At 40.1% G+C, this 13,411-nt stretch overlaps 1 protein-coding gene across 17 annotated transcripts in view; it reads right to left on the bottom strand.

Moving 5' to 3' along the window:
• The window catches only part of Sp100 (SP100 nuclear antigen), a 98,305-nt gene that overhangs the window by 21,266 nt on the left and 63,628 nt on the right, over positions 1-13,411 (bottom strand). For 9 of the 17 annotated variants that reach the window (XR_013424372.1, XM_040268131.2, XM_078018181.1 and 6 more), the window contains 3 exons: positions 6,458-6,526; positions 3,032-3,070; positions 57-131 (listed from right to left, as the gene is read on the bottom strand). Coding sequence is in view for 16 of the 17 variants with exons in the window: in XM_040268131.2 (XP_040124065.2) it covers positions 57-131; positions 3,032-3,070; positions 6,458-6,526 (183 nt within the window). In the remaining variant the exon portion in view is untranslated. Of the gene's footprint in view, positions 1-56; positions 132-3,031; positions 3,071-6,363; positions 6,400-6,457; positions 6,527-13,411 lie in introns of all 17 variants that reach the window. The other 8 variants (XM_078018178.1, XM_078018184.1, XM_078018188.1 and 5 more) reach the window with 2 other exon arrangements.

Raw genomic sequence — 13,411 nt, 5'->3', positions numbered from 1 at the left:
CAAAATAAAGCATGAGAATTTAATGTTTGTTGAAAACGTTTCTTTTCCTTTCTTACCTTTTGGCCAACCTCTTTTTCTTGGAAGGACATTATTCTGAATTGAGTGGAATCTATGTCTGCCTTTCTTTATTTCTGAGAAAAAAGGAAAAATATAAAACAGTCGCAATGCATAACAGTGTTTTTCAGATTTCTACTTTACTGTAACTTTTCAAGAGTCTGATACATAATGAAAGCTATGTAGTCCATAGCCTTGCAAATTCCAAGCCTTTAATAGTAACCTGGGCTCACCTGAGATTCCATTGTATTTACTCTGACATTGATCCAAATTCATTTACTCCCATGTCAATAAAAAATTAACATATTATACCAAAGAACATTGTGATAATAATAATGATATCTAACACTTAAGTGCTTATTATATTCTAGATAGTAATACAAGATACACACACACACACACCAGGATTGAACCTAGGGGCACTTAACCAATGAGCCACATCCCAGCACCTTTAATTTTTGAGACAGAGTCTCACTAAGTTGCTTAGGATCTTGCTAAGTTGCTGACACTGGCTTTGAACTCGGGATCCTCCTGCCTCAGCCTCCTGAGCCACTGGGATTACAGGTGTGTACCACCAATACATACATATGCTAGTAAATTTAGGAGAGAAATTCTTTTAAACCCCATTACCACTGAAGAAACTGAAGCATACAAAAAATTAAAAAGCGAAGTGAAACACTGTAGATTTCCTTTGGTTGAGAGGCAGAAATCAATGGTAGCAATTTGGATTGTTCGGGGAGAAGGGAGGATGAGCTACAAGGATGAGACACTAGCATCTTAGCCCTGGTCAAGAATTTGGGCTGAAAAGAAAATGAAAGTCACCAAAGACCTTATTTAAATAGTTTTGAACAGATAATAGCATCAAAGAAACTAACCAAAAGGACACTGTCCCAGGGGAATTGTAGAGATAAATGTTAATATCTTAGAAAGCCTCAAGGTTAAGGACAGCAAAAGTGGTTCACTGAAACCCTGTCTCAGGGAAGGATGCTCTCAGAGCCAGTAGTTAGTGGGTGTGGGTGGAGAGCAGTGAGGTGGTGTGTGCAGGCACGACTCACCATGCCAAGATACCCTCTTTCTCTCCCCTGGTTCAGCTGCGAACACCTTAGGCGAACTCAGACTCTTTTTCTATCTCTCTGTGTCTTTCTCTGGTACTGCTATATTCACCTTTCATCAAAATATTTTGAGGTCAAACAGATTAAAGGCATAAAGTTGTCTGGTTCAGTTGACCCAAGCTCTCCTCATTAAGAGATCTCGGGTTTAAGACTTCCAATCCCATAGAGCTCCTGGACTTTCCTTTAGAGTCATTTTTTTTAGTTTTTTTTTTTTTTTGCTCAAATGCAATTAAGCATACATAATGTGGCTGTTCTTGGATTTCCTGTCCAATTGCCATTGATCGGCACCCTACACTTGCTATAGAAGTGAGCTAGGAGCTCCCCTCTCCTCAAGGAAAGTGAGAAGGCTTTGCCTTCAAGGGAATTGGCCTGCATCTCTAGGAATTTGGAGGAGCAGAAATATTTACAGCCTTGACCCTGGGACAAGTACAAGGGAGACCCTGCTAGGAGCGAGCCACAGGCCCAGTGGAGCTTTGAGGAAGGACAATTTTCATGAGCTTCTCCGGGGAAAGGAGGAGTTCAGTTAGGTATGCTTGAAAGATACTCTGTGCAGAAAGATCACTAGGATGGATCACGTGGTGGCCCAGCAGGAGTGTGGATCTCCACAGCTGGTTAGTTTCTGCATTAAGGGAACTTGAGTTGAGAGATTTCCTCTAAATTGGGTCTCTAAAGAACTAAAAAAAGAATGTGGCTCATTCATCTACCATATCTGGGAGACATCAAGGATCTACCAAAAAGACAGCCATGGGAACCAGTAGAAGCTCAAAGGAAAAAGACCTGGGTAAATACAAATTTGGATATGACAAACATGGTAAAGACAGGAATGGAGAGGAAAATGATAGAGATGCTAGAAGTAATGGAAAGAAAAAAAAAATGAAGCCCTGACACCACTACCACATAAATACACTAGAAGTATTTTATAGAAACAAAACATTGTAGCCTGTGCAGCAAACAATGGAGCATCCTATATCTTCTTCCTCCAACACCCAAGCACAGCACGGTGTGTGCTCTGAGTTTGGTTTGAATAACTGTTTCCCAGGCTTAGAACCAATATGGTTCCAGGGCTGTAGCTTTGGCTTCATTGATTTGAGTTCCCACTGTCTATTTCTCCTTGTTCCACCAGGGGCTGGATCAACTAGTTACAATACCCCCTTCTAACACTTTGCCCTCTCCTCCCATTCCCAATCAGGGATGGCTCATCTCTGGCTTGTAATTCTGTGCTACACCCCAGGTTCCAGCTCATGCTCATGCCAAAGGGTCTCAATGTCGAGAAGGCTTGGTTTGAACCAATGCTTTCCTCATTTGGAGGAACTGGTGACTTTGGATGCAAAAGTGAAGGGCAAGTAGGCAGGCTGCTGCTTGTCACCCACAATCATTCTCTCTTTCTCCTATAAGAAGAGAGTTATGGCTGCCCTCGTGGATGCTGGTAAGAGATTATATTTCTCAGCCTCACTCGCAGCAAACTCTGGCCAATGACCAAGTTTTGGCTGATGGGATTTGAGTAGAAGACTTCTTTCCAAGAAACCAGTGGTGGTTGTTCCGTTCATTTCTCCCATTCCCACTGGTTGAGAGAGAGCAACCACAGGTCAGCCTTGTTGGACCCAGAAATGGTAACCACATGTCAAGGAAGGCAGATTCTTCCTACCACCCTGAACTGTTAAATGAAAGAGATATTCGTTGTTTGGTTTAAGCCTGCATTTGGGGATATCCTTGTTACAATGACTTAGCCTGTATTCTAAATAAACCAAGAGTTAATCAGTTATCGTGGTTCATAGGAGATTTAGGGGCTGCAGCAAAGGTGAGATCTGGAAGAAAGATCAGGACCACAGCAAGCTCAAGGAGTGAGGGCTAACAGTTCTCCTTACCTTTTTGGAGATGGTTTACTTTATGAAGTCTTTTTCCCCCTTCAACAGAAAAGAGAGAAAATGATCCTTTAGAGCTATAAACAAAGGTTTACAAGCTTTTCATATCAGGAGCTTTCAAGTATTCTATTTTTAAACCTTCATTCTACTATGTTTTTGTGAGGCTAAATCCTCAGCTAGAAATACACCACCTTGGTTATTGTCACATAGAAAAAATTAACACAAAAACCTATATTTGCATTGTCAATGATTTGCATTGTCAATGATTTCTTAAAAAGAAAATTTACATGAGGGTTTTTTTTTAAAAGAGAGAGAATTTTAATGTTTATTTATTTATTTTTTAGTTTTCAGTGGACACAACATCTTTGTATGTGGTGCTGAGGATGGAACCCAGGCTGCACGCATGCCAGGCGAGTACGCTACTGCTTGAGCCACATCCCCAGCCCAAAATGAGGGTTTTTAAAAAAAATTTTTTAGTTGTCAATGGACCTTTGTTTTATTTCTTGATATGTGGAGCTGAGAATCAAACCCAGTGCCTCACACATGCTAGGTAGGCACTCTGCCACTGAGGCACAACCCCACCAGTACATGAGGTTTTAACAGTCACAGTAAATAAAATTTTTAGAATTGCTCAATACCAGGCAGAAGGTGACAACAGAAGGGGAATGTCAAACAGGTAAAAACAAGATTTCAGACAATGTCAGCACACTTGCAGGAATTTAGAGAAATACCTTGAAAATCCAAAGTTATATTTCCTGTTTACAACATGCAGAAATTAAGAAATAAACCCATCAGAACAATGAAGTCAAACTGTAGGAGGAAAACAAAGGAGATGGGACAATTCAGAAATTAAAAAGGACATAGATTATAGAATTCAGAAAAGGAAACAAGGATGTTTAAGAACGATTCAGAAAAATGAGTAGGGAGAAAAGAGTCAGTGGAAAACCATGAACAGATCATCGGAGTTTCTGAAGGAAAAAAAAAAAATAGAAGGAATACTTGAAGCTAAGATAAAACGTGCAGTTCTAGCATCACATAGAACACATGTATCACCCGTACACGTGTTTTCAGCCTGTAGCAGAGACGTGCACTCAAGACCGTCAACCCTGAGACATATTCCAGGAAATTTACCACACCTCAAAGTTACAGGAAGAACTGAATGAGCGGCCTAGGCAAAAAGATCAAGAGAGGGGATCTTATCAGCTACAGAATTTGCCACAGTAACATTTAATGTGAACAAAAATCTACAAGATATTTCTATAAATAATTAGCAAATTGTTTTTCAGGTATAATTAACACAGATAATTAATTTCAAACAAGAGAATCCTGCGGGATGTTGTTCCTTTGATCTCTTTTTGAGAAAATAACCTAAATCACTAAACCAAGGCAGGATTGGAAAAATGTTGGCAAAAGGACTGAAATATAAGGAGTGGGGTGGACTAGAGGGAAATATGGGTGGTAGAGCAAGTTTTTTATTTTATCACTAGGAGTCAAAGGGTATTATTTGGATGAACCCAGAAGTAATTGTGAAGCATTTTTTAACAGCTGAAAGGCAATAATCATGGTCTAAAACTGAGTGGGTGAGGAGACTGAACACACTCTGATTTTACAAATCTGGATGGGAGACTAATGGGTACCGTCTAAAAGAGAAGATCAAGGGTATCATAAAAAGACAAATCTAAGAGTGATGACAAGAGCAGAAACCTAATCCTTAAATATCCAGTGTCTTGGCTCCCACCAGTGCACACTAGGAAATGGGCGGGGCCAGAATCCAGTCACCAGAGCTAACTGTAAGGAATGCAGTGAGGTATAGTCTCAGCTCAGTGGCCAGGTGTCCAGCGGAACAAAAAGGCAAACCTTCCTGGGTATCTGAAGTACACACCCACACCCACACAAAATGCAAAGAGACAGAATGTAGAGTGTTGACATTTCAAAAACCCCAAACCCTAGAATTCAAAGTAGAAATCAATGGGACCAAACAAGATCAAGCATCTTGATGTCCATAAAAGTAAATGTGCTTGACTCATTTGAAAAAGAAAAGTTTAGATCCAATTACAAAGTTAAACCCAACTTTTCACTACATACAAGAGATTAACTTAAACATATATTTAAAAACAATGAAAATAAATATGCATTGAGCATATCTCCACAAGAAATCAGGGCTTATCACTGAATCTCAAAGAAAGTGTAATACAGGCCAAAAAGTGTTCAGCAAGGAGAAATCATAGGAGACACAATAAAAAGCAGAAATATACTATTAGAAGACTTTTTTTCTTTAGCTCATAAGAGATCACTGGACAAGACAGAGGAGGCTATGAAAGACCCAAGTCACACATTTAACAAGGCAGACGTGGTCCCTGTGTAATGAACTCGATAGCCAGAAAATAGAGCACATGCCCTTTCTTCCCCTTCTCTTGAATGTCTCCTGAGTCAAGGAGAAAATACAAACGCGAATTGTGGGATGGCTAGCCAATAACAACATTGAAGACACCACTTACAGGAACCTATAGAAGACTGATAATAGAATGCCCGCAGAAAAATATCAGCCTTAAATAATTAATTGGTGATAGAAATGACAGCAATTGAATTAAAACACCTGCCTCAGAAAGGTTAAAAAATATAAAATATTCCAGATGACATAATCATAGACTCAGAAACCCCCAAAGAAGCAATTAATAATATAATAAGAAAAATCAGAAAATTTCAGAGTATGGAAATGAATAGCTTTCGTATATAGGAGTAATGAGTGATCAGTCAAAAGGTGCACTGGGAGGAAGGACAGCAATTACCACAGCATCAGCAACATCGGACAAAACAGAAGGCCTGCATCCCCCACAGGAGAGAAAGCTGAAGCACTACTGAAGGCAGGAAGGGCTGGCGATGGCCACCACGCTGTGTTCTTGGCGGGGAGTCTCAGCACCACCACACGCTGGCTGACCATCTGTGAGAGCTACGGGACCCCGACAGACCACTTCCCTAGCTCTACTCCATCTCTCCAGCTGGTGACCTCCAATGCCATTCTGTAAAGGACCATGTGGAGTCCTGTCTTAGGCTTTGCAATGAACGTTTTCCCGCCTCCCTCCCTGGCTCAGTCCCTCGCCTCCTTAAGATCTTACACACGGTCTGTAAGTGAGGTTCTCCTTGTCCACCATTCCTAAAATGACATGTTTTCATCACTCTACACCTGCATTACTCTTTGTTCCTTTATATATTATTTACATACTATTGTATGCTTTATAATAATATAATCTATTATTATTTATATGTTATTCCTTTGTTCCATATAAAATATTACACATTGGGCTAGGAGTATAGCTCAGTGGTAGAGGGCCTACCTAGCATGCCAGAGGCTCTTGGTTTGATCCTCAGAACTGCAAAAACAAAATAAAAATAAAATATGATATATTTATTTGTGTATTTTCTACATACCCACAGTAGGATGTAAGGTTGATGAGATTTTGTTCATTTCTTTATCTCTGTTGTGCAGCTTGGAAATATCTGTTGAACATATAAATGAAGGATGTGAAAAGGAAACAATAGTGAGACCACTCATGTTCATGAGCAGGAAGACTCAATATTTTAGACATGTCAGTTCTCCATTCTATGCAATTTTGATAAAAATAAAACAGGGTTTTAAAGGGTTGGCAAAATGACTAAAATTCATGAAGAAAGATGGCACATGCCTGTAATACCAGTGGCTCTGGAGGCTGAGACAGGAGGATTGAGAGTTCAAAGCCAACCTCGGCAGCTTAGCGAGGCGCTAAGCAACTCAGTGAAACTCTTTCTCTAAATAAAATACAAAAATGGGGTGGGGATGTGGCTCAGCAGTTAAGCACCCCATAACAACAATAAAAAAATCATGACGAAGGGAAAAATGGACATAAGAGCCTAAATAATTTTGAGAAAGAAAACCATTGGGAGAATATTATGATATTATGCAATTAGAGTACTTTAATAGAGTATGATATGTACTATTACAGAATAGAGAGAGCAATGGATCAGTCTAGAAAGCCCAGAAACAAGTCTGTCTATCTACCTACCTGTCTCTGTGTATATGTATACTACCACTGAGCTACAACCCCAGCCCAGCCATGTGTGTGTGTGTGTGTGTGTGTGTGTGTGTGTGTGTGTGTGTGGCTTGATGCAGACCATGTATGATATTGCAATATCTTTGAATAAACTGGGACAATTGGTTAACATACTGGGAAAAAATTAGACCCCCACCTAATGTCACACTGAAAAGAAAGCAACTCCAAAAGGACTAAATATGTAAGTGAGAAAATAAATAAGGATGTCACAGTCTAGTATTCTCAAAAGCAGATCTTATTCAGTAAGCTTACTCTTGAAGCAATCCCAAGGAGCAGGAGTGAGGAACTAGGAAGTGGGAAAGGGAAGAAGAAAGCCAATTGGTGTCCAACTCGTCCTCCATCTTGCTGGGAACCTCTGAAGAACTCTAAATAGTGGCTGTCAGAGGAGCCTGGGAAGCAGCTCAGTGGTACAGCATCTGCCTAGCCTGCAAGATGAAGAGCGAAGAGTGGCCTCCACACTGTCCATCTTGGGTCTGACTGGTCAAGATGCCCAGTCAAGTAGGAGAGCAGAAAAGCTCTGGGATGCTCCAGGATTAGGCCATGGTTCCTTAAACAAGATTGAATAGCATGATCATAGAGGATAATATAGACAGGCAACACAAAGAAAGTATATTTTGTACATCAAAAGCACGATCAATTAAGGGAAAGAGGTAAAAGGGAGATGGAAATAGGCTGGGGGAGTTTCTAAGAAAACATCTCTCTGAAGAGGAGATTCCTGAGCTGAAACATGAATAAGGAGCCTTCTGGCGCAGGGAAGAGCATTCACTTATATCAACAGAGATGGTAAGGCTTTGAGGCAGAAAATTGCTTGGGTATTCAAGGAAGGCCAGAGTAGTAACTGAGGCAGGCGTGTGACAGAGAGAAGATTTATAAGGTGATGGGGGCAGCTTATGTAGTGCTTTGAAGGAATAGAAAGACATTTAGACTTTTTCTCTTGATTCAACTGGAAACCATTGAAAGGGTATAAGCAGTTGGGTGGCAGGCTGTTGAGTGGAGAATGAATTATAAATGGGCAAGAAGGGAAGTGGGGTGACCCGTGGGGAGGGCTCTGGTTTACCCCATGCAAGACAATAGGACTTAAACTGGGGGAGGGGCAGGGGAGATAAAGAGTGAACAACGTGAAATATACTTTTGAAACTTGATGGATTGAATGTGGAGGGTTAGGAAAAGGCGGAAATCAGTATGTGCCCTACATTTTTTTGGCTCAAGCAACTGAAGATATATACCATTTACTGAGATGAGGGTGACTGGTGTGGGTGATAGGGTTGCAAGTACAAACCATGAAGTCTGTTTAGCATATAAAATTTGAGAGAGACACTTATTAAAATCCAAGTGGCTCTTTGGAGCAAGAATTTGAATTTATGATTTGGCAATTCAAAAGAAAGAGGAGGAGAAATATAATTGGCAATCATAAACACGAAATTGAAAGAACAGCATGGTTAGAATGGAGAGAGTACTGTAGAGATGGGAAGGGACCCAGGTCTTTCCATCATGGAGATGTCAGCAAGTTCAGAAGGCCACCACGAGTACCACCATTCAACACCATCATCAACACACCAGCAAGTGACCGGGAGGCACGATTAGACAGAAAGAGATTGTGGGTCCCAGAAGACAAAAGAAGAGATTGCATTTTAATCCACATGACTTGAAGGGGCTGTGTTCTCCCCATCACCCACCTGATCATGGTGGTGCCAAGGCCTGCTGGGTGCTTGAAGGCAAAAGGCAGCCAACAACCCCGACCTTTAAGACCATGATCAGGTGACCACCACCGGCCACCCTCAGATAAGCCACACCAGCTCCATCCTCTAGACTGGAGAAACAGCTTTCTGAGGCCCAGGATCCTGGGAAGGGGTCTCTCTCCCCTTCCACTATTACCTCCACACCTGCTGCCTTCCTTCTGCCTCACCTGTGAGGCGAGCAGGGTCACTCATCTATGGCCATTTGTACATTTGTCCTTGGAAGAAGCCCACTGAGACTATGTAGTCTAGAAGCAGCCTCACCCCACAATGAGTCTGCAGAGAACCCACATTAGATTGCAGCATATCTATGACAGAGAACACAGGTGATGACGTAGAAATAGATAACACTAGAGAAATAGACAATGATGGTGAAGAATCACCACTCTTCTCACAGGTAGTTTCCTGACATTTCTGATACATCTTATCATATTTTTGTTTGTTTTAACTGTGTATTTTTCACAATCATATATTTGGATTAAACTTTCACACACTGGTAGAATTAACTTATTCATGAAAATATATCCTCCAATGATTATTTATTGAGCACTTTTAGCTAATTAACCCTAGGAGCTGAGGATAAAGTTGTAGATAACATAAAGTCCTTGCTACAAGGAGTTTACATTCTGGTGGGAGACAAATAATGATAAATAAATTCATAAAAGATGACAGAGTACTATAATGAAAAGTAAATCAGAATGAAGGGATCGGAGAGCGGTGGATGGGTGTGTGTGTGTGTGTGTGTGTGTGCACTAATTTAATATAGAGGACTTGGGACGAATCTCTAGTAAGTTAACTTTTGAGCAGATATTTGAAGGAAGTTAGAGTCATTCATAGATTCTGTCCTTCATTGGTCAAGATGCCCAGATCATTCCCTTAGGAAAACCACTGTAGGCTCTGAGTTGACCACCTTATCTGTGGAAGTGAGGGTCACTGTGACTTGCCTGCCATGCCCTGCAGGTTGAGCTATGGTGACTTCATCTGTCACCAATGAGATGCCAACCAGTCTTCAGTGTGACCATAAACTTGAGTAAAGGTTTTTGAAGTCTTGGCCTCTCTGCTGAAGCCTTGCACACTTGTTTGGGGGTGCCCTGGTCCTCCCAAGTTGGCTCTTCCTGCAGTTTCACCAAATTATCTATCTTATTCCAGTAACAGTGGGCAATTACAAAGACCATTTTGTATATCCTCACCCAAAACAGGTAGCTTGAAGGGAAACTGAGATTCGGTAATCTTTGATATAGATGTGGTCTGATTTGCCTGGAAAGAACAGTTGAGGAAGGGTCAAGAGTGAGAAGTGGGTAAGTAGGTCAATAAAAAGGGGGGTGTGGTGAGGCCCACAGGACGAGGTCTTGTAAGTGGGAACTGCATTTTTTTTTTAAAGAGAGAGAGAGAGAGAGAGAGAGAGAGAGAGAGAGAGAGAATTTTAATATTTATTTTTTAGTTTTTGGCAGACACAACATGTTTGTTGGTATGTGGTGCTGAGGATCGAACCCGGGCCGCATGCATGCCAGGCGAGCATGCTACCACTTGAGCCACATCCCCAGCCCAGGGAACTGCATTTTGAAAAAAGAAAGAGTGTAGAAAGCATTTTAATGATGCCAGGGATGATTATTAGCCTATAAATACAAAATCATGATTATAAAATATTATATGATAAATTATTAAAAATAATAACCATCCTCCCATTTAAATATTGAAATAGTTGCTCACATTTTGTATTTAGGTGAAGACAAAAAAGGAAAGGTAAAAATAAAAAAATAAGAGGTCTCAGCCGGCTCAGATTGAAGCAACAAGAATTATAGGCCACAGTAGAAAAGTCTGTATACATCCTTAGTTCCTGTTTTCAGGCCTTTCTTTTTTTATGCCAATAAAATTAAGCTCCACATATTTGCTTTTCTTATAAGACTAACAAATTTCCAGAGATTGAGTTTTTAAGTCCCTGTAACAAAGAAAAACAATTCCAGAAAGAGATGAAAGAAAATTCTCTCAACACAGTTGTAGAAGGAGAAAGAATATCTGCACCACAAAACTAATAGATATATTGAGTCAGGAGGATATAGACAACCTAAACAGACCAACAACAATAGAGGAAATAGAAGAAACCATCAAAAGACTACCAACCAAGAAAAGCCCAGGACCGGATGGGTATACAGCAGAGTTTTACAAAACCTTTAAAGAGGAACTAACACCAATACTTTTCAAACTATTTCAGGAAATAGAAAAAGAGGGAGAACTTCCAAATTCATTCTACGAGGCCAATATCACTCTGATCCCTAAACCAGACAAAGACACTTCAAAGAAAGAAAACTACAGACCAATATCTCTAATGAACCTAGACGCAAAAATCCTCAATAAAATTTTGGCGAATCGGATTCAAAAACATATCAAAAAAATTATACACCATGATCAAGTAGGATTCATCCCTGGGATGCAAGGCTGGTTCAATATACGGAAATCAATAAATGTTATTCACCACATCAATAGACTTAAAAATAAGAACCACATGATCATCTCGATAGATGCAGAAAAAGCATTCGACAAAGTACAGCATCCCTTTATGTTCAAAACTCTAGAAAAATTAGGGATAACAGGATCATACCTCAACATTGTAAAAGCAATCTATGATAAGCCACAGGCCAGCATCATTCTGAATGGAGAAAAATTGAAGGCATTCCCTCTAAGATCTGGTACAAGACAAGGATGCCCTCTCTCACCATTTCTGTTCAACATAGTCCTCGAAACACTGGGCAGAGCAATTAGACAGACGAAAGAAATTAAAGGCATAAAAATAGGAAAAGAATAACTTAAATTATCACTATTTGCAGATGACATGATTCTTTACCTAGTAGACCCAAAAGGGTCTACAAAGAAACTATTAGAGCTAATAAATGAATTCAGCAAAGTGGCAGGATATAAGATCAACATGCATAAATCAAATGCATTACTGTATATCAGCAACAAATCCTCTGAAATGGAAATGAGGACAACTACTCCATTCACAATATCCCCCCCAAAAATAAAATACTTGGGAATCAACCTAACAAAAGAGGTGAAAGACTTATACAATGAAAACTACAGAACCCTAAAGAAAGATATAGAAGAAGACCTTAGAAGACGGAATAATATACCCTGCTCATGGATAGGCTGAACTAACATCATCAAAATGGCGATATTACCAAAAGTTCTCTATAAGTTCAATGCAATGCCAATCAAAATACCAACAGCATTTCTTGTAGAAATAGATAAAACAATCATGAAATTCATATGGAATAATAAAAGACCCAGAATAGCAAAAACAATGCTAAGCAGGAAGTGTGAATCAGGTGGGATAGCGATACCAGACTTCAAACTATACTACAGAGCAATAGTAACAAAAACAGCACGGTACTGGTACCAAAACAGGCGGGTGGACCAATGGTACAGAATAGAGGACACAGAAACCAATCCACAAAACTACAACTATCTTATATTTGATAAAGGGGCTAAAAGCATGCAATGGAGAAAGGATAGCATCTTCAACAAATGGTGCTGGGAAAACTGGAAATCCATTTGCATCAAAATGAAACTGAATCTCTTTCTCTCGCCATGCACAAAAGTTAACTCAAAATGGATCAAGGAGCTTGATATCAAAACAGAGACACGGCTACGGCGTCTGATAGAAGAAAAAGTTGGCTATGATCTACATACCGTGGGGTCGGGCTCCAAATTCCTCAATAGGACACCCATAGCACAAGAGTTAATAACTAGAATTAACAAATGGGACTTACTCAAACTAAAAAGTTTTTTCTCAGCAAAAGAAACAATAAGAGAGGTAAATAGGGAGCCTATATCCTGGGAACAAATCTTTACTCCTCACACTTCAGATAGAGCCCTAATATCCAGAGTATACAAGGAACTCAAAAAATTAGACAAAAAGACAACAAATAACCCAATCAACAAATGGGCCAAGGACCTGAACAGACACTTCTCAGAGGAGGACATATAATCAATCAATAAGTACATGAAAAAATGCTCAACATCGCTAGCAGTCAGAGAAATGCAAATCAAAACCACCCTAAGATATCATCTCACTCCAGTAAGAATGGCAGCCATTATGAAGTCAAATAACAACAAGTGCTGGCGAGGATGTGGGGAAAAGGGTACACTGGTTCATTGTTGGTGGGACTGCAAATTGGTGCAGCCAATTTGGAAAGCAGTATGGAGATTTCTTGGAAAGCTGGGAATGGAACCACCATTTGACCCTGCTATTGCCCTTCTCGGTCTATTCCCCAAAGACCTAATAAGAGCATGCTACAGGGACACTGCTACATCGATGTTCATAGCAGCACAATTCACGATAGCAAGATTGTGGAACCAACCTAGATGCCCTTCAATAGATGAATGGATAAAAAAAATGTGGCATTTATACACAATGGAGTACTACTCTGCATTAAGAAACGACAAAATCATAGAATTCAGAGGGAAATGGATGGCATTAGAGCAGATTATGCTAAGTGAAGCTAGCCAATCCTTAAAAAACAAATGCCAAATGACTTCTTTGATATAAGGGGAGTAACTAA

The sequence above is a fragment of the Ictidomys tridecemlineatus genome, chromosome 7 (genome assembly GCF_052094955.1).
Source record: "Ictidomys tridecemlineatus isolate mIctTri1 chromosome 7, mIctTri1.hap1, whole genome shotgun sequence".
NCBI classification, from domain to species: Eukaryota; Metazoa; Chordata; class Mammalia; order Rodentia; family Sciuridae; genus Ictidomys; species Ictidomys tridecemlineatus.
The sequence above is the reverse complement of the archived record's forward strand: the minus strand, read 5'-3'. Positions and strand labels throughout refer to the sequence as shown.